Genomic DNA, 21824 nt, shown 5'->3' with positions numbered 1-21824 from the left:
TTCAAGAATCAAATTAGTTTGGCACATAAGAGACCCATTTCCAAGCCAATAACCAAGCACCAAGAATTTAAAGTATGTGAGGATCAAGTTTGCACAAGTACTCAGTTGAGATTATGCAAGACACGGTTCATGAATGAGATCCCATAAGCTTGCCCCATACTCCCCTAGATCAAATCTAAGAATGCAAGTTAAGATCAAATAGGACTTTATTTAGCTTGTAATGGGGCTACGGGTGATTGCTAACAAAGAAGTGGTATAAAAAAATTAATCAAAACGAGAGAATGTCACAATTTATCTAAACTTTTCAAAATTTGGAAAAGATGAGATAATCAAAATTTGAAGGAGCAAATTTCTTTTAAGAACTTAGCAACTTTTTGGAAAAGTATCGCAAAAGGAAAGGCGAAGAAAACTGGTAAAGCTTTGTTACTTTGATGTGAACATCATACTGGAAATGAAAGTTACTTACATGAAAGAGGTAACTGCCACCTTTATATACAAGAAGGGTGATGACAGTTATAACAGAAAAAGAAACAGATATTTTTCTACTCTTGTTGGCCTTCTTCCTCTAATACCCCCCCCCCCCTCCCCCCCCGTAAGCTGGAGTGTGCAAGTCTTGAATACCCAGCTTAGATACAAAAGTATGAAACAAAGAGGAAGCTAAAAGTTTTGTGAAGCCATCAGCTATTTGGTTAACCGAGGACACAGATAACAGTTAATCAAACCCTGGACAATCCTTTCTCTCACGACATGGCAATCGATCTCAATGTGCTTAGTCCTTTCGTGGAACACATGGTTCTCAGCAATTGCCATAGCAGACTTACTGTCGCAGAAAATAATGATAGGCTCAGTTGTGGTTACTTGCATGTCTTGAAGAAGGGAGTTTAACCACTGTAATTCACATGTTGTCATGGCTAAGGCTCTATATTCTGCCTCAGAGGATGATTTGGAAACCGTAGCTTGTTTCTTTGAGCACCATGAGATGAGGGATGTACCTAAGAAGGCACAAAAGCCTGTGACTGATCTGCGAGTTTCTGAGCAAGATGCCCAGTCGGAATCTGAGAAAGCTTGAAGCTTGAGTTTGTTGTTGGTTGGGTAGAACACTCCCTGGCCAGGAGATCCCTTAATATATCTTAATATGCGGTGAGCAGCTATCATATGTTTGTCAGTAGGTGTGCTTACAAACTGACTAAGGTGATGTACAACAAACGTGATGTCTAGTCTAGTTGCTGTAAGGTATAATAGCCTCCCGATTAATCGCCGATAGCTGCTTGGATCAGAAAGAGGTATGCCATCGGTGTGAGTTAAAAGCACTCCCGGTGTCATGGGCGTGCGTACCGGTTTGCAGTGTAGGAAACCAGCGTCTTCAAGTATCTCGAGGGCATACTTTCGTTGGCACAGGTTAAGGCCAGAACTGCTGATTGTGGCTTCCATCCCCAGAAAATAACCAAACACACCCAAATCCTTGATTTTGAAGGCAGCATGCATTAAATCTTTCAGCTCCTGGATAAGAGATAGTTTGCTACTGGCCATTAAGATATCATCGACGTAGACAAGAAGGGCAATGAATTCTGTACCAGTACCCCTTGTGAACAATGAAGGATCTGCACTTGATTGTTTGAATCCAACTTGTAATAAAGTAGCTGTTAACTTGGCATTCCATTGACGGCTCGCTTGCTTTAGGCCATAGAGTGATCTTGTCAATTTGCACACTTGATTCAGCTTCTCGGTTTGAAATCCAGGGGGAAGCACCATATATACTTCTTCATTAAGATCACCATGCAAAAACGCGTTATTGATATCCATTTGATGAATGGTCCAACCTCTTGAAATGGACACGGCCAAAAAGGTTCGAATAGTTGTCAAACGAGCCACTGGGGAAAAAGTTTCAACAGAGTCTATGCCCAACTGTTGTGTGTAGCCTTTGGCCACCAACCTTGCCTTGTGTCTTTCGATGGAGCCATCTGCTCTTAACTTGGTTTTATACACCAATTTTCATCCTATGGGTGTCTTTCCAGTTGGTAACTCTGTCAACTCCCAGGTGTTGTTTTCCTGAAGTGCCAATATCTCTGCTTTCATGGCATCTCTCCAACATTGATGTTGGATAGCTTGATTGTAAGTTCAGGGTTCTGCAACTGAAGTGACTGCCATAGTAAAAGCTTTATGCAAGGGAGAGAGACCATCATATGAGATGACACGAGACAAAACATGGGGAGAATTCCTCTGTATGGCTACTGATTCACAATAATAATCACCTAGTTTGTTTGGCACATGTCTTTCTCTAGTTGATCGTCGAGGGACTAGAGGAATGTCAATGTGTATCTAATCATCACCTGTACTTGTTTCATGACCACATGTTGACTGAGAAATGGCTTCGTCAGGTAACGAACTAGCTGCTGGTTCATGCAGGGGCTGATTTGTATGGAATTCAGCATGTGGCAGGGTGGCCGAATTGTGGTAACCACTAATGTTACTCCCAGGCTCAAGTTGTTCATCATGTATTAGTGTAGTGTCATCATTTGGAGGCTGCCCTTCAATTTCCAAGTCTATATTCAGAGGGATGTTTGGCAAAGATGGAATAGACAAGTGTGGATTCTGCACAGTATTCTTCAAGGATTGTTCTAGAAAAGGGAACTGCATTTCATAGAACACAACATCACGAGATACAAATATAGACTTGTCAGTTAAATCATAAAGCATGTAACCTTTGATATTTGCAGGGACCCCTATAAACACACACTTTCTGCCCCTCGGTTCCATCTTGTTTCTTTGGTGTGGTAAAGTAGATGCAAAGCAAAGACATCCAAATACTCTTAGTGTAGTAAGATCCGGATCTCTTCCATATAGTCTGTGATAGGGACTCAGTCCTTCAATCAAGGGAAAAGGAAGCCGATTGATCATGAAAACAGCGTGTAAAACGCAATGACCCCAGAATTCCATAGGAAGTTTTGCTTGAAACCGAAGTGATCTTGCAACATTAAGGATATGTTGATGTTTCCTTTCAACTACTGCGTTTTGTTGAGGGGTGTTAACGCAAGATCTCTGGTGCAGAATACCCTTGTCGTCAAAGAAACTTCCCATCTCAAACTCGTGTCCATTATCACTTCGAAGAACCTTGATTAGGACACCAAACTGAGTTGATACAAAGTTGTGGAACTTCTTTATTAAATCCCTGACTTCAGATTTTCTTTTCATGAGATGAAGCCAAGTGAACCTTGAGTAGTCATCTACTAGAGTTAGAAAATATTGCTCACCTTTCAGAGAATTAATTGGGAAGGGTCCCCATATATCTGCATGAACAATATCGAAACATGCATTTGTTGAAGAATTGCTTAGAGGGAAGGGGGACCGTTTGTGTTTAGCTAAGTGGCATACATCACAAGCTTTATTCGTAGGAATCAATCTAGGTAGATCCTTTAACAAATGCATTTTATTCATAGGGTAGTGCCCTAAACGTTGATGCCAAAGCTCAACTTTATTACACTGCATAACCAAATTTCTAGGAATAGAACCAGAGTTCATCACTATTGCAGGCTTTGTCATGAGGTATAGACCCCTCTCTTGTTTAGCTAAACCAACCATCTTCCCATGAGGTTCCCGGATTAGGCACTCTTCAGATGAGAAAACCAAATCATAAGCTGAATCTTGAAGTAATTTGCTCACGGATATTATGTTAAAGCAAAATTATGGAATGTGCATGGCATCTTTCAACCATAAGCCTTCTCCAATATGTATGTTCCCTCTGTGTTTGATAGCTATTCTTTCTCCTGTAGGCAGACTCACTTCATCCCCCTCAATAGCACGATATTCATGAAAAAATTGAGTAGAACAAGTGATGTGATCCGTAGCCCCGGAGTCTAGAATCCATGAAGAATTGCATAGAGAAATAGAATTAATATGAGAGGTAAGAAACTTGCCTTCATTCTGATCTGGATCAAACCTTGGAACAAGGGAGACAGCTGCTGTGGCACTTGAGCTTGACAAATGTCCCATCTGATTTTGAATGGCAGCCATCAATTTTTGAAACTGATCTACAGAAACTCCTAAATCATTTGTACCATTCACCACTAGTGCTGTAATCTGCTGCTTAGCCTTAGATTTGTAGCCCGGCACCCATCCCGGGGGATAGCCGTGTTTCTTGTAGCATTTTTCGATCGTATGGCCAGTCAAGCCACAGAACGTGCACTTAGTCTTGTTAACTCCATTGTTCATATACTTCTTACCATTGTAAGGATTGAAAGCAACTACTACTTCCTCTGTGGAGGTTTGAATGTTTCGAATGGCATTGGCCTGACTAATCTCAAGATTCCCTGTGAGTAGATTAGTCATGTTGATCTGCCTCTCTACCGTCTCTGCCATGACATAAATTTTGTAGACTTCCGGCAAGGGATCTAGAATCAACACATTGGATTTCAATGCATTGTAATCATCGTTTAGACCTTGAAGGAAGCGGATCACCTGATCTATGTCTCGTTCCTTCCTGATCTTATCTGCAAGATTGCATGCGCAGCCGGTGCATAGATAGGCGGGAAGTGGTCTCATAGCATTCATCTCTTCCCACATTGTCCTGCATCTAGTGTAGTATTCACTAACAGTTAAACTACCTTGTTTCAAATTGTAGATCTCATTTTGCAGAATTGAGATCCTCTGAGCATCGCACTGTGCGAATCTTCTCCTGAGATCATTCCACACATCGCTAGCCTTCTCCAGATGAATGACGCTCTGCGCAATCGAAGAGTCCACCGCCTTGAAGATCCACGAACAAACCATAAGGTTGCATCGTCTCCACATAGGATATCGAGTGTCCTCCCTGTTTGGTGCTTATAGACTTCCATCGATAATGCACCACTTGTTCTTCACTTCTAGAGTAATTTTCATGGAAATACACCAAGAATTGTAGCTAGAACTACCTGTTAATGGAGGATTCACCAGAATGAGACTCGGATTGTCGTTCGTATTGAAGAGAAGAGGATTCTCCTCTCCGTTGCAGCTTCTCTGGTTCTGTGAATATGGATTCCACTGCGGAATCGTTTCTGGAGCAAGAGGAACCGGCGATCGATTGGCCGGCGACTGATTAACTGATGTTCCGACGTGATCTTCTTCATCAGCTTCGCCGGTGCCAATGAGTGCAGCGGCGTAAGAGCTAAAACGCAGCTTTAATACCATATCGCAAAAGGAAAGGCGAAGAAAACTGGTAAAGCTTTGTTACTTTGATGTGAACATCATACTGGAAATGAAAGTTACTTACATGAAAGAGGTAACTGCCACCTTTATATACAAGAAGGGTGATGGCAGTTATAACAGAAAAAGAAACAAATATTTTTCTACTCTTGTTGGCCTTCTTCCTCTAATAAAAAGTGAGGATCCAAACTCAAAACCTTTCAATCTTTCTTTCTTCTTTTCTTTTCTTTTCTTTTCTCTTTTTTTTCGATTCTTTTCTTTGGATTTCTTTTGAATACTGCAAGACAATTTTAATCCAATCTTTCAATTCCCTCACACTTGAACATTTGTAATATCAGCTGCTTTTTGGCACAACTCCATAGAACTCTTCTTACAGAAATAATAAAGATAAAAGTTTCATTCTCTCAAAGGGTGGAAGGGAAATATTTGGCCAAGGGCTAAGGGTTATAATAATGGGATAAATCAAAGAAAAACAATCACAAAGAGGGGATAAGTGCTTAGCACTTATTTGAACAAACAAAAGGCACAATGGGGACACGAAGGATAAAAATATATATAGGGACAGGTTTAAAGGCTATGGATAAACAAAAATGGCCTAAATCACTTCAAAACATGCAAAACTTAGACATCACTAAGGGAGTAATGAGGCAAGTTTTAGCAAAACACCCATGACCGGAATCTCACATAAGCTTTCACTAGCAATGCGTAACACACAAGATCAAGAATTAATCCAATTATTAAGTGGTTAACAAAGCTATTGGCAAGGGAATAGATCAATTAGGTGTTACACCTCAAATCATCCATCACAAATTGAGATGCAGCAAGCACCACTAAAACAAACCACAAACCAACAAGAGAGAGTAATTGCAATTGCATGCTAAGACAAGTAACTATTCACCAAAAATAGCATATGAGTCATTCAAGCAAAAGCAAATAATTTTAAAATTTTAGAAATATCCCCAAATTAATGACTCCTCGCCCTCACACTTAAAAATTTGCATCGTCCCTGATGCAAAATAAAAGAAAAGGAGAACAAGAGAAAAGAGAAATCTAAGAAGCAATAAAATAATCACGAACTAGAAAGCAATAAAACTAAATAAGACGAAACTAGAAAGCAATAAATAAATAGGGAAAGTAATAAAAGATAACATGGGGTGCCTCCCATGAAGCGCTAAGTTTAACGTCGTTAGCTCGACGTTACCTCTCTAGCCATCAAGTGATTGGAGAAGAAAAATCCCCTTCTTTCCATCAACTTTCTCTTCCAAGTATTTCTTCAAGTGATGTCCATTTATAAACTCTCTTAAGCTCGAACCCTTCACGTCATCATGTAAGGAACCACATTCGCCCGAATAAATAATTATGCATCCATTCTCTTTTCCTTCTTTTTCAACACTCTCTTGTTCAACAAGTAATGAGAGTCTCGGATCATCCACATGAACCAGCAAGTATTGGGAATCATTGGATATATAGATAGGCAAATGTGTGCCATCATCCTTAAGAACTCCAATGCCTTCCAAATTCAAAATTTCTCTAAATTTCTCTCCAAGGGGAGTGTGCTCCATTGGTGAGCCATATTCATTCAAAACATGTGCTCCATTAAAAACTTCCTCATCTAATGGGCAACTCTCTATATGTTCCTTGCTACTATTACCTTGCAACTCTACATTTTCCTCCCAACTTGGTGTCTCCATCTCAATGCATTCATAAAATATTTCTTCATCTTCCTTTCTAAGATCCTCATCATCCTTTTTATTTCTCTGAACCTCATGACCTTCATTTGGCAAGAGAAACTCTTCTAGAACCTCTCCATTAGATGAATCTTGAAGTGGCTCTCGAATTATCAAATATTTCTGTCGAGCCATCATGTGATCAAGTTGAGCATTCATGTGATCTTGTAGCTCCAGATATTTCGAGTACAATTGCATTAACTTGGTCTCTTTGGACTTCATCTCAATTATTCGGTCAAGTGATTGACAATCTTGTTGAAACTCTTGGTACGGCAACTCTTGAGTCCTTGATACTTGTAATTGGGATCCATGATAAAGCAATTTTCCGCCTCATGAGGTCCACCACATATCATGCACCATGAGGGTTGTGGAGTAGGTGGTGTGCATCTTTGATAAGTGGCTTGACTCATGTTGGCACAAAATCCTTGAGTAGGTTGTTGAGGGATATGGTTGGTGGGGTTGAGCATGTAACAATTTTCCACAAAGTGATTCCCACCACAAAATGAGCACCATTGGGGTTGTAATGTTTGATATGAACTTTCTTGAAAATATCCTTGACTTGAGTTGGTGAAATTTGAAAAAGGGAATTGTTGTTCCATTCCTCCATATTCTCGATTCATATTCCAACTCATCTCATAACCTTGAGAAGGAGGGTGAAACGGTGGCATGGTTCCTTGGAATTCATATCTATCCATAAACTAAATCACACTCAAAACAAGGAACTTGTTATTGGTTAGCAAAATAAAATAAAATAAAAAATAAAAATGGACTAGTCTCCTAGAATAAAGATTTCACTAATGTTAATACTAGAAACGCCACTCCCCCGGCAACGGCGCCAATTTGATTCGTAGTATATTTGCAAACAAATAATTCTCGGAGTACGAGTTATCGATCCACAGGAAAGTGGGTGTATCAAGCACTAGTTACTAACTTATTCATTAGAGCTAATCCTAACAATTACTTAGATGATTGATTGGCATAAAATAAATAAAATAAAACAGAGGTTCAGGATTTTGAAAACAATAAGAGAAAAGATGAGATTCATGGGATTCAAGTATTTAATCACCTAGTGCCAATTAACGTTTGTAATATTTAGTTTGGAATTAAGATTTGTGTGGGAATGCAAGGTGAAATCAAATTACTCCCGTAATTTCTACCCCTAGTGAATTTCCACTCCCGTGGCTTAAACACCCGATAAGATCGAAGATCAGCATTCAATTATTCCTAATTACTACCATCTCCCGATGCGCAACAATCTAGAATAAACTTCCCCTAATAAGTTCCCATTTCCCAAGGTCCAACCATTAGGTGCAATTGTATGTTCCCTAATTGATGCCTCAACACCCATTGGTGACACAAACATGGCTATGAAGCTAGTAACTATGGCCATTAATTACAAGCATCAAACAATATTATCACACCCAGTGCAATAGGTACTTTTTGCAAGCTTATTTTGACCCTTTTCTCTTATTATCAAGACTTTGATGTCTTCATAAGAGTTGTAGCCCTTTGAGTCTTCTTTCCAATGGCGCAATAATCACTTCAATCGGACATTCCTAGCTTGAGATATGATCAAAATACTAAACTGTCGCCAATCTGTGCGAGATGAAATGTTACTGGAATTTTTCGACGTGTCGAGCCCCAGGCTCAACGCGTCGAGTTTTCTGCTGAGTCATAGGTTGTAGCCCTTCGAGTCTTCTTTTCAGTGACGCAAGAATCACCTGAATCGGACATTCCTAGCATGAGATATGATCAAAATACTAAGCTGTCGCCGAATTCAACGGGAATTACAACTCTTCGGTCTTTTGATCCACTTTTGACTCCAATTTTGTCCTAGGACTTCCCTTGCTCATAACTTTGACCTACAATGGTTCAAAAACACTAACAAACACCATAAAACATTCAAAACGAGTGTAAAACCATATCCTAATGAGAATAGCAAGGAAAACATGTATTAAATAAGCAAAAATAAAGAACTTAATTACCGAGATGATTTAAAACAACTATATAAACAAGCACAGATGTGATAACATCATCTATACAAGGCCGGATATTGCTTTTGTGGTCGGAATGCTAGGATGTTACTTGCACAGTCCAGGGTTAGACCATTGGGGATCTATGAAGAGGGTTCTAAGGTATCTAAAAAGAACCAAAAATTACAAGCTTGGGTTTAGGCAGACGGACAATTTGGATGTTGTCGGTTATTCTGATGCGGACTTTGCTGGCTGTATTGATTCTCGAAACTCAACTTCAGGGTACGTCTTTATTATGGCTGGTGGGGCTATCTCATGTAGAAGTGTTAAACAGTCCTTAATAGCTACTTCTACCATGGAAGCCGAGTTCGTTTCCTGTTTCGAGGCTACTTCACATGGTGTTTGACTAAAGAATTTCATCTATGGGCTTAGAATTTTGGACTCTATATCTAAGCCATTGAAAGTCTAATGTGACAACTCAGCTGCAGTCTTCCTAGCTAAGAACGACAAAAGTGGGAGTCGAACTAAGAACATCGACATCAAGTTCTTAGCTATAAGGGAGCGTGTCAAAATAAAGTTGTATTCATTGAACACATCAATACTGAGTTGATGTTAGCAGATCCCTTGACTAAAGGCATGCCACCATTTAAATTCAAGGATCTGGTTCAGAAAATGCATGGGACTTTCGTCCACTTTGTAATTTGTATATACATTCAGTTTCAATAAAAATTCTTTTGCATTCAGACATTTTTTTTCTCAATTAAGTGTGTACACCTTCATTTACTTTATATTACTGAGAAAATGTACTTAAGTTGGACTTGAAATAAACATAAGGTTTGTTTCATTAAGTTTTGTTTCCTAATTAAGTGCTCAAGGACAGTTTGCATTTGATCATAATGGATACTACTCGTACTAATGAGAACATATCACTATGGTTGGTGTTTTCCTGTTCTTGGGTTATAGTGTTTGCACTAAGTGGGAGACTGTAACATTTTCCTATAAGTTATTATTATAACATTAGGATAAGTTATAATAATATTAAGTATTTAATTTGATATGTGGTGTAACACTAATAACTTAATAGCTAGACTACCATTATGATTAGGAGTCTTTAGGATACCTAAAGACATACAACCACAATGATGGCCAGTGGTTATATAAGGTCACTAGTTCTCTCACTGCTCACACTACATACTTCATACACCATCTAGAGAGAGCTGAGTAGAAGTGAGAGACAAAATACTCGTGTTATCTATGCAGCAGTCCGGATCATTCAACCATTATCAACACAAGAACTATGGCGGGAAGTTAGTACCATCCTGTTGTCACATATTATAAATTGCATGTGGCATATTTCATCTAACAACATCAACTAGTAGAGATCATATATATATATATCATATATCATATATATATATATATATATATATATATATATATATATATATATATATATATTGCAGTATACCTAGATAAGCAATAGAACTTCTCAAATAGCAGCAAGAAAGCTTCTCAACGATGAGGGATTTACTTGTAGTAGACTTTTTCAAGCAGCAAATTGAAGGTTTACAAGCATAATCTATAGAATGGTGTGCAATTAATAAACTTTGTTGAAACAACCGCAATGCAAGGCAGGTTGGTCCCGAGGGTTTTGGGAACAAGTCTAGAGGTGGTGAATAGACTTGTTAGATTTTTAGAACTTTTTGGAAACAATAATGAGTTCAAGTGAACTTGAACACAAAGTAAAATAAGAGTTTGTAACGTTTATAACGTAGCGGAAATATTTTAACCCTTAGGCACGAGTTTTGTTCGGTTTAAATTTAGTTTATGTTGTTTAGTTCTTGAAAATAAAATAATGTTGGTAAGTAAAAAACAGTGAGAGAGATCAGATCTTCATATATATATAGTGGTTCGGCTAAATCCAACCTATTCTACTCTTCTCCTAAGACTCGGATTGCACTATCACTTTTAGTACAATGAAGAGCAATTTAACATCACAAAACCAGCTTCACATCTCAGGTTTTTCACAAGATAACCCTTGTTATTCCGCCTATTTCTACTAAGTAGAGGATAAGTTAATTACAATATAGACAAGCTTGGCATGATTGTAAACTCATAATAAGAAAGATCAAATAATTTATTACATCTTAATTAAAGAGGCCAGTATTCAAATAAATTCTGGAAAAAAAAAATTTCTTATTTGAAATATTCTAAAACATATACCCTTTGCTAGGAATAAGTATCGTATATACATAATAAATACTTACCACCCCGTCTAATGTCAATCATTTGGTTATTGCTTACACAAGTACAGAAGCTAATAGAATCACTTTTAAGTAAATTAGGTGACTTTTTAAAAAGTTTTTTCCTCTCTAGATTCTTTCTAGGGTTTTTGCATTCTCTACTAGGGTTTCCCTAGGTTTTCAACGGTGATCGTTTTCTTCTGTCCGGACGATGGCCGGTGACATAGCTATGGATGACGAGTTGATTGAGTGTGGGGAGGAGACGTACGCTGCGGATGTGCGGAGTGGTGGAGGGCAGTCGGCTGGAACCGGTTTGCGACAAACGGGGGAGGGGATGTGGCGAACTGGTTCGGATGGGAGGAGTATTGGTTGTAGCGAAAGGAATAGTGTGGAGAATGTGCATGGGGTGGGAGAAGGAGGGGGTAAGGGCGGTGGGCAAGGTTGGCAGGAAGCATTAATTGGAGAGGTTGGTAGAGGGGAGGGCGGTGGACGTGGTAGGCAGCATGCTTTGGATGAAGAAATTGGAAGAGGGGAGGGCGGTGGGCGTGGTAGGCATCATGTGTTGGTTGGAGAAATTGGTAGGGGGGAGGGCGATGATGTAGGCAGTTTAGGTGGAAGGGGGATGGGTAGGCAGCGAGGGAGGGGGGAGGGGGCGGCAGTACGGCAGCCGGGGGTGGGGGTGGTGGATGTTGCGGGGTTAACGGATAGGTGGGCGGATTGGGCACTGATGGAGGAGGAGGGTGCGGTGTTTATGCCGGAAGGGGAGGGTATCGATGTAGAGGATGGCGGGGAAGGTGAGGAGGAAACATGGAGGGTTGTTGGGTGGTTTTTGACGCAAAAATTGATAAAATTGGATTTTATGAGGCAGGTGTTAGCGTCAGTTTGGCAGCCGGTGCGTGGGGTACAGGTAACGGAGATTCAAAGGGGTTTGTTTTTGTTTGTTTTTTTCCATAAAACAGATATGGACTATGTTCTGAATGGGGGACCCTGGGCTTTTGAGAATAATGCACTTGTGTGTCGGGAGGTGTTGGACGGGGTGAATCCGGTGGATGTGGAGCTGGATATGATTGATATGTGGGTACAGCTGCATGATATGCCGAAAGGGTACACGTCTCATGCAATTCTGGAGCAGGCGGGGAATTTTTTGGGCTCTTTTGTTAAGCATGATGAGAGGTTTGAAGGGGCGCCTTGGTTAACTTTCCATCGCATTCGGGTCTCAATTCCGGTGGATAGGCCGCTTAGGAGAAGGATGAGGTTGATGAAAAGAGACCGGACTACCACCTGGGTTAATTTCAGGTATGAACGGCTGCATAAGTTTTGCTACTTTTGTGGGTATATGGGACACTTGCATACTTTCTGCTTACAAGCTAGGGAGGCGGGAATTCCAGTGGAAAGGTACCTGTACGGTCCGGATATGCGAGCTGGTGGGTCCTGGAGCGCTCCTAGAGCGGTTGGGGATAGCTGGCTTGTGCCGGTAGGCGGGAAACCTCGTCCATTGGTAAAGCCACGAATGATTGAGACAGTTAACGGGGGTCGGGAGGTGGGGGAGTCACACCTACGAGTATGTCTGAGGATGGGGTGGTGGTGGCTACGGCAAAGCGTCGTAGGCATGGGACGGAGACTGGTGAGGATGGGGGGAATGGTGAGGTAACAAGCACTGATGTTTCAAAAAACTTGTCCATGGCGGGAGCTGGTGTCCAGCCCCGCCCATCATCATGAGTACGATAAGCTGGAACTGTCGTGGCTTGGGCAATCCACGCACAGTTCGAGAAGTAGTGGACCTGGTGTCCCGTAAGAAGCCAGAGTTTGTGTTTTTGATGGAAACCAAGGTGGCACGGTGTCATGCGGAGAGAGTCCGTGTCAGGCTTGGTTATGAGGGTTTGTTTTATGTGAATAATGAAGGTCGGAGTGGGGGTATGGCACTCCTTTGGAAGAATAACAATACGGCAAGATTGTTGGGTTTCTCGCACAAAGGTTACTATGAGTGGCAAGTTATGGCGTATGACATGTTTATATGGATGTCCGGATCGAAATGACAGAGAGGAAACCTGGGAGCTGCTGAGAATGTTGAGGGGTAGATCTGAGTTACCCTGGGTGGTGATAGGGGATTTTAATAATCTTCTCTATCAACATGAAAAGAGGGGGGGAAATCCATACCCGAATCGCCTCTTGCGAGGGTTTGGGGAAACCATTGATGTGTGTGGTTTGGTGCAGATGCCGATGAGGGGCCGCCAGTTTACATGGGATAAAAGTAAAGGCACGGTGAATTGGATACAAGAGAGGCTTGATAAGGTGCTTATTACGGAGGAGTGGGGTGGTATGAATGAGAATGCATGGGTGGAGAATTTGCAGACTAGAGAATCAGATCACTCGGCTCTTTTCCTCAATATAAATGCTCTCAGTATGCGTAGGGTAAGAGGACCGAGGAGGTTTAGATTTGAGAATGCATGGTTATTGGATGAGGGGTGCAAGGAGGTGGTGGAGACAGCATGGCAAGAGGGGAGGCCGGAGGGCTTGTTGCACTGTCAGCAGCATTGTGGTATGAAATTGATGCGATGGGGGGGTGACCAATTTCATAAGTTTGGTCACCGAATAGGGCAGTTGCGGAAGCAGCAAGAGAAGTTCTGTGATGTGACGAATCCGGTCGCATTGGCCGAATTCCAACAGAATGAGAATCAGTTAAAGCAATTGGAGGCCCAGGAGGATGTATTTTGGAGGCAGCGTGCGAAACAACACTGGCTCCGGGGTGCAGATGCAAACACCAAGTTCTACCACAGGTATGCTTCTGCTCGTAAAAAGAAGAATTTTATTGCTAGTATTAAGAATGAGGGTGGGGATTGGGTGGAGGATACAGATATGCATTCGGTGATTCTGGATTATTTTAAGAGCATATTTACTACGAATAATTTGAGCTGTGATGATCCCCTCTTTAATGATTTTGCCCCTCGTGTGTCGAATGAGAATAATGAGATGCTGGATCAGCCTTTTTCGAAAGAAGAGGTAAAAACAGCACTTTTTTCTATGTTCCCAGATAAAGCACCAGGCCCGGATGGAATGAATCCGGGTTTCTATCAGCACTTTTGGTCTGTTGTGGGGGATGATGTGTCTGGGTTTATATTGCATGCTTTGAACTCTGGGGTATTTCCTGAAGGACTAAACGATACTAACATAGTGTTGATCCCTAAAAAAGAGGTCCCGGAGTCTGTTGCAGATTTGAGACCGATTGCATTAAGCAATGTTATATATAGGATAATGGCAAAAGTGTTGGCAAACAGAATGAAAGCTTTAATGGGAGATATCATCTCGGAATCCCAGAGTGCGTTTATTCCTGGCAGGTTAATTACAGATAATATCTTGGTGGCAGCTGAGGTGGGTCACTACTTGAACAGGAAGCAGTGCGGTGTAGTGGGCTGGAGTGCACTGAAGTTGGACATGTCAAAAGCATACGATAGAATGGAATGGAGTTTTCTGGAAAGAATGTTGAAGGTGCTGGGTTTTAGTGATAAATGGGTTAATCTAATAATGTTGTGTGTGACAACAGTGAGCTATACTGTAATGGTGAATGGGGAGGTGGGGGGACGGGTCAAGCCGACACGTGGACTCAGGCAGGGAGATCCTCTTTCCCCTTATTTATTCATTATCTGTGCTGAGGCACTTTCGATGTTGTTGCAGAAGGAACAGATGGCAGGATCTATACATGGATGTAGAGTGGCCAGGGGTGCTCCCCCGGTATCTCATTTATTTTTTGCCGACGACAGCCTGCTTTTCTTTAAAGCAAATATTCAGGAGGCTACTGTGATTAAAGAATGTTTGATGAGGTATGAGAATTTATCTGGACAGGTGGTGAATTATAACAAGTCAAATATATGTTTTAGCCGAAATACCCACCACATGGTCAGAATGCAGGTGGCAAATTGTCTTGCGGTAGTGCAGGCTGATAATTTTGGGAAATATCTGGGCCTTCCATCGTTTGTGGGCAGAAATAAAAGAGCAGTTTTTTCTTATGTTGAAGGAAAAATCAGGCAGAGGATTGGATCGTGGAGCACAAAGTTATTGTCTCAGGCTGGTAAGGAGGTTTTATTGAAAAGTGTGGCTCAATCTATGCCAACTTTTTCAATGAGTGTGTTTTTGTTGCCTGAAACAGTTTGCCAATCTATTGAGAGAACCATGAATAGATATTGGTGGGGAAGTGGTAGAAGTAGGGGGATTCACTGGAAGGCATGGGATAAATTATGTATCCCCAAGAAGTTTGGTGGTTTGGGTTTCAAGGAATTGAGAGCTTTTAATTTAGCTATGCTGGGTAAGCAGGCATGGCGTTTTTTGACAAACCCAGAGTCTCTGGTGGCAAGAGTATATAAAGCCAGGTATTACCCCACTTCTAGTTTAGTTGATGCTTCTATTGGTAATTGCCCAAGTTTTTGTTGGAGAAGTATAATGGCAGCACTTCCAATAGTGGTGGCCGGGATAAGACGCAGGATTGGAAATGGTGAGACAACTCTGATTTGGGGACACCCATGGCTCCAGGATAATCCAAGTCCCTTGGTACAAACAATTATGCCTGAAGAGTTAAGAGAGGCACGAGTAGTAGGTTTGATTGATCCACAAACACGAACTTGGGATCCACATATTTTATCCGATTTATTTATCCCTGAGGATGTGAGCAGAATAGTTATGATCCCTGTTAGCCCTGATTATGATGACTCATGGTACTGGATGGGTGATCCAAAAGGAATTTATTCAGTAAAAAATGCTTACAGGCGTATTGTTGGTGATTATGAGAATAACCCAGGTGATTTTGATAAATGGGTTAAGATGTGGAAATTGAAAGTACCACCAAAGTGGAAGACATTTTTATGGAGAGCAGTATGTGATATTTTACCCACTACCACAAATTTAATTAATAAGAGGGTGGAGATTGACCTGGCATGTCCTATGTGCAGATTTAATAATGAAGATGTGTTGCATGCATTAGTTTATTGTGAATATTCTGTATTAGTTTGGAATATAACACAATTACCCGTCACGAATATTATTACAGATTCGTTTGCAGCATGGCTAACTGGGGCTATGACGATACTAACGGAGGAACAGACACAGCTCTTGGTGGGAATTCTATACAATATTTGGAGAAGCCGCAATACGGCCGTGTGGGAAGGGGCCATGTCACGGCCGCAGGCTGTTGTGAGGGGGGCGACAACACTACTGAAAGCTTATGGTGCAGTGCATGGCCGGCCCATGCGAGAAGATGTACAGCCACAATCCGAACCGGTATTGCCCGACAATCATATGCGATGTTATATAGATGCAGGGTATCGGCAGGAAACAGGGGAGGCTACGTATGGAATTTTGTTATTAGAGCCTGGAGGCTCGTTTGTGGCAGCAAAGAATGGCAGATCACCCGTTTGTTTCTCACCACTCATGGCGGAGGCTATGGCTTTTAAAGAGGCGCTCTCCTGGTTAGTTGAAAGAAATATCAATTCGGCCAATCTGCTCACGGATTGTATGGTGCTGCGAAATACCATACATCACCAGACTACAACCATTCACTCGTATGCTGGGTTGGTAATTGACCAGTGCAAGACAATGATGTCTTTATTTAATTTAATTTCGTTAAGCTATGTGCCTAGACAGATTAATTTACATGCTCATACTTTAGCTTCGTTAGCTTTTACTCAGGAACATTCTATGTATTGGAAGTCTATCCCTCCTGACGCTATTATAGCTTTCATTAATTAATACAATCGGCGGATTGGTTTTTCAAAAAAAAAAAAAGTACAGAAGCTAATTACCGTCAAAGTCTTGACTGTATCAAGGTTTCATCCAAATTTATCCAAAAAAAAAAAAAAAAAAAAAAAAAAACTCAGTTTGTTATTGAGTTTTGTGTTAATTGTCACTCAAATTTCTAGTTAAATGTTTTATTGTTTTATCTTTAACTTTTTCGTTAAATCTCACATATATTCTTAAATTAATAAATTGTTGTTTTTCAGTTCCCAAAATCCTAACAATTTTATTATAGTAAAAAGTGATGGGCAACCTAATGTATAGTATATATACAGTATACTTCCGGCCTGTTAATACACGAGATGAATTAAGACTACCTAATTTTCATATATCGTTAGTAGAAAATATATATTTTTTTTGAATGCTAGTGACTCTATTACAATGTAGTATCTGTTCGTAACAGCTTTCTCAACTTACTGGAGCACAAAGAGTCAATAACGCCTCCACTAAGGTTCGAACTCACAACCTCCCATATGGGAGTCCAACCCGGGTGTCATCTAAGCACAAGGTGCTTGGCCGTTTCTAGAAAATATATTTGGTCACTGCAAACTAAGCTTGTCACATGAATCGTAATCAAGATTGCAAAAATGGAGTGGTTTAGATGAAGAATAGATCAATCATGGATATGGTGAGGTGCATGTTGAAATCTAAGAATCTGCCTAAGCCTTTTTAGGCAGAAGCTGTTGCTTGTGCTGTCTGTGTTGAATAGGTGTCCAACTAAGAGTGTTCGTGATATGACACCTGAGGAAGCTTGGAGTGGGAAAAAACCCTCCATAAGAGATCTCAAGGTTTTTGGTTGTTTGGCATATGTACATGTGCGAGATCATTTGAGAAAGAAGTTGGATAATAAAAGTGAGAAGTGCATATTCATTGGATATAGTGACGCTTCAAATGCTTATAAACTATACAATCTTGAAACTAAAAAGGTTGTTATAAGCCGTGGTGTCACTTTCGATGAATATGGTGCCTGGGATTGGTCAGCTAAAGATGAAAGGTCAGTTGTTATTCCTGTTGTTGAGAATATTGTTGATGAGCAACTGATTCCAAATAATGTCCAATCTACTACACAACCAGAGCCATCAGTTTGACGATCTCAACGCGAGTGCCACTTACCAGCTCGCTTGCAGGATTATGTTTTGGGTCATGATAATGACTTGTCTGATGAAGAGATTGTTCAATTTCCTCTTTTTTGCAGATTGTGACCCTCTATCCTTTGAGGAGGCTGCTACAGAAACTCATTGGCTTAAGGCGGTGGATGAGGAGATACGTGCCATTGAAAAGAATGGTACCTGGGAGTTAACAGATTTACCTCTTAGAAAGAAGCCAATTAGAGTAAAGTAGGTTTACAGAACAAAATACAAGTCAAATGGAGAAATTGACCGTTTTAAGGCATGGTTGGTAGTAAAGGGTTACAAGCAGAAACCAGGTATTGATTATTTTGAGGTTTTTGCTCTTGTAAGTAGACTTGATACAGTTCAAATGGTTATTTCTCTTGCTACTCAAAATGATTGGAAATTGCATCAAATGAATGTGAAGTCTGTCTTTTTGAATGGTTTTCTTGAAGAAGAAATATATGTTGAGCAACCTGCAGGGTTTGTGAAGAATGGGGCGGAACATAAAGTGTACAGGTTGAGAAAAGCCTTATATGGCTTAAAGCAGGCGCCTAGGGCGTGGTATAGTTGCATTGACACTTATTTTGATTAAAGTGGTTTTATGAAATATCCTTATGAACATACACTGATTCTGGTGATATTGTTATAATCTGTCTCTATGTTGATAATCTGGTTTTTACTGGAAAGAACTTGAAGTTAATCTCAGAATTCAAGGAGACACTCATTAAGAGTTTTGAAATGACTGATATGAGATGTCTTACTTTCTTAGCCTTGAGGTTGTTCAGATGGATGGTGGAATCTTTATTTCACAAAAGAAGTATGCTGCTGATATCTTGAAAAAGTTCAAAATGAAAAACTCCAAACCAGTTTCAACTCCGTTAGCTGAAAAGTTAAAGGTGTCCAAAGATGAGTGTGGTAAGAATGTGAATGTTACAGCTTATAAAAACTTAATTGGGAGTTTAAGGTGTCTGGTGGCAACAAGGCCGGATATTTCTTTTGGAGTTGAATACTTTAGCAGATATATGGAGGAACCAAAAGAATCACATTGGGCTGCAGCAAAGCGAATTTTGAGATATGTTAAAGGTACGAGTAATGATGAAATTTTTTACATCAGGATAGAGACAATGATTGGGCTGGAGATGTTGAGACCAAAAAAAGCACATCAGGATATGCCTTCTATCTTGGTTCGGCCATATTTTCTTGGTCTTCTAAGAATCAGCAGATTGTAGCACTTTCAACTGCAGAAGCAGAATATATTGCAGCAGCAAATTGTGCTACTCAAGCAGTTTGGCTGAGAAGAATTTTGGAGTTTTTACAACACAAGCAGGAAGCACCCACAACTATTTTCTGTGACAACAAGTCTGTAATTTCGTCGTCCAAGAACCTGTCTTTCATGGACACAGCAAACACATTGATATCAAGTATCACAAAATCAGAGAGTTGGTTGCTGAAAAACAAATCAACATTGAGTATTGTTCAAGCGAATGTCAAGTTTCAGATATTTTTACGAAGCCATTGAAGACGGAGACATTCCTTAAATTGAAGAAAGAAATTGGGATGACCAATATATATATCCAATTTAGTTTAAAGGAGACAATCTTATAATAATAATAATAATATTATTATTATTATGTTAAACCAAGTGAATTAAAATAAATGGGCAATAAACATACGTGAGTACGTGGATTATTAGCATTAGCTTTGGACGTGGGCAGCATGGCAGTACGTGAGTGTGTGGCAATTAACAGAACATGGAGCATTAGTGATTATTGCCTAAATTTTAGCTAGCTTTGTTAGTTTATCTTTTAGTATAAATAGGTTATGTTGTAAAGTTTTTTTCATCATCAAGAAGCAAAATAAATTCTCTTATTCCTCTCTCTTTCCCCTCTCAAATTATATACATAGATATATTATATTAAATTAAATATATCTTACAATGTTTGACCATATATTCCATCAATTTTCATTGTAAACGTTTTGATTAATAAATTAGCTTCTTCTTTTTTTAAAGTGACATTGTATTTATAAGATCAACAATATCACAGTCATGAAAGGAGTTAAGAGTTAAGACATCAGAATGCCCTCCTATTTTGACTTTATTTTCATAAAATCAAAGTATAAAATTTGAAAAACAAAAGAAAAGAAAAAGAAAAAAGAGAGCAACAGACACTGTATGTGTAGTTGTTCAAGCAGGTCAACCTCACTCTGTACAGCATATGATCCTGCTAGTTGACCTTTTCACAACTATAGCAGTGAAACTTGAAACCAATTAAACATTCTCTCATATAGCAAGTAGTTTAACTTTCAACATTACTAGTTTTAACATTTGTTACCAACATTATCTCTATAAATTGGCCCAACCACTAAGCCAAAGATGCATCACACCCAAGTTCCCTCTTACAAAACTGTCCATATATCCCCCCTTGAGAGATCATCAGATCAATTGCTACCAGAAATGAAGGCCTTTAACCTCATGATACTGCCAATTCTGTTGCTTCTCTTGGCAGAAGCACAATTTTCATCAGCTACATGCGATGTGCAGCGGCTGAGCCCTTGTCTAAGTGCATTAACGTTCGACACCAAACCATCACAATTCTGCTGCCAGAGGCTTAATCAACAGAAGCCTTGCTTCTGCGAATACGTCAAGAATCCCAGTTTGAAGGAGTATGTCATCGACTCCCCAGCTGCCAAGAAAGCTATTGAAACCTGCAAGGTTTCACTTCCCAAGTGCTGAGAAAACCACCATTATTCGATCCGTGTTATCTATCATTCTATCATATGTGTGCATTAAATTATTACAAAGAATAAACACCTTTCTCTTTCTCTTGTGTGTGTGTTTACCTATATGTCTAGCTTGAATGTTAAAATCATAGCCAGAGCTTGGTTATGATCTTTGTACCAGTTACATGAAGATATTCTATTACCCTTTATCATTCCTCTATCTTTTATATATATATATATATATATATATATATATATATATATATATATATATATATATATATATATTGAAGGGCTCTATCTTATACTCCCTCTGTCCCATTTTATGTGTCTTACTTTCCTTTTTAGTCTGTCCCAAAATGTTGTCCACTTTCCAAAATTGAACATCACCATCATTCTACTTTTTTCAAATTACCCTTCTAGCTTTTGCTTTCTTTATTGTTTTTATTTCCAAAAGTGAAAAAGTGAGGGGCATAATTGGAAAGTGCATAACATTTACTTTAATTCATTAAAAAGCGTGCAAAAAGTAAATGAGACATCCAATTCGGGACGGAGGGAGTATTTATTATTGAGATATATGATTACTTTTGATCTTCCACTATAACACATTATCATTTTTAGTTTTTTTTTTTAGTTATTTGACTTTTACAAATTGATCAAATTTTGTGGTGTGTGTTCATGGGTTTACACAATAGGAATGAGAATTAAAATCATAGTTAGTGTTTGGTTTGCAACTTTTTAAAACACAACAATGAGATTTTTTTTTTTGAATGCCACAACAATGAGATTTAATTACCTCTCCAATTAAAAACTCTATTTCCTAATTAAAAATCAGTATCATTCCATTTTATTGGTAATCTGATTTTTTAAGTTAGGATTACTGCTTTTAGATTTTTGCTTTGATTTTTTTTTTGTTCATATTGATGCTTTAGATGTCATTATATTAGGGTCAATTGCCTTGGTATTTTATTTTTGTATTTTTTAAAATCTTTATTCCATTATAGAGTCATAGATAACTAAACATCAATATTGATAATCATTCTAATTCCACCCTACTACAAAACATGAAAATACTTTTACCAAAATTCA

At 39.5% G+C, this 21824-nt stretch overlaps 3 protein-coding genes across 3 annotated transcripts; 1 reads left to right on the top strand and 2 right to left on the bottom strand.

The window, feature by feature from the left end:
- Positions 1-681: 681 nt before the first annotated feature.
- Positions 682-1803, bottom strand: LOC109164467 (uncharacterized mitochondrial protein AtMg00810-like). The gene has a single exon (XM_019312996.1). The coding sequence runs from the start codon at positions 1801-1803 to the stop codon at positions 682-684; it is 1122 nt and encodes a 373-aa protein (XP_019168541.1).
- Positions 1804-3681: 1878 nt separating this feature from the next.
- On the bottom strand, positions 3682-4788 carry LOC109164466. The gene has a single exon (XM_019312995.1). The coding sequence runs from the start codon at positions 4786-4788 to the stop codon at positions 3682-3684; it is 1107 nt and encodes a 368-aa protein (XP_019168540.1).
- A 6544-nt stretch (positions 4789-11332) lies between these two features.
- Positions 11333-11919, top strand: LOC109164465 (protein argonaute 2-like). The gene is made up of 2 exons (XM_019312994.1): positions 11333-11719; positions 11830-11919. Exons 1-2 carry the CDS (start codon positions 11333-11335, stop codon positions 11917-11919), a joined length of 477 nt encoding a protein of 158 aa, XP_019168539.1.
- Positions 11920-21824: the final 9905 nt, after the last annotated feature.

Source organism: Ipomoea nil, unplaced genomic scaffold (genome assembly GCF_001879475.1).
Source record: "Ipomoea nil cultivar Tokyo-kokei standard unplaced genomic scaffold, Asagao_1.1 scaffold3065, whole genome shotgun sequence".
Lineage (NCBI taxonomy): Eukaryota > Viridiplantae > Streptophyta > Magnoliopsida > Solanales > Convolvulaceae > Ipomoea > Ipomoea nil.
This window is presented reverse-complemented; position numbering and strand designations above follow the sequence as displayed.

What these genes read in the sequence shown, in the direction of transcription:
- LOC109164466 (XM_019312995.1), bottom strand. Translation starts at nt 4,788, where the DNA reads ATGTGGAGACGATGCAACCTTATGGTTTGTTCGTGGATCTTCAAGGCG.
- LOC109164465 (XM_019312994.1), top strand. Translation starts at nt 11,333, where the DNA reads ATGGCCGGTGACATAGCTATGGATGACGAGTTGATTGAGTGTGGGGAG. An exon ending in GTAGGGGGGAGGGCGATGAT is followed by an intron (nt 11,720 to 11,829) that starts GTAGGCAGTTTA and finishes GTTAACGGATAG; the next exon opens with GTGGGCGGATTGGGCACTGA.
- LOC109164467 (XM_019312996.1), bottom strand. Translation starts at nt 1,803, where the DNA reads ATGGATATCAATAACGCGTTTTTGCATGGTGATCTTAATGAAGAAGTA.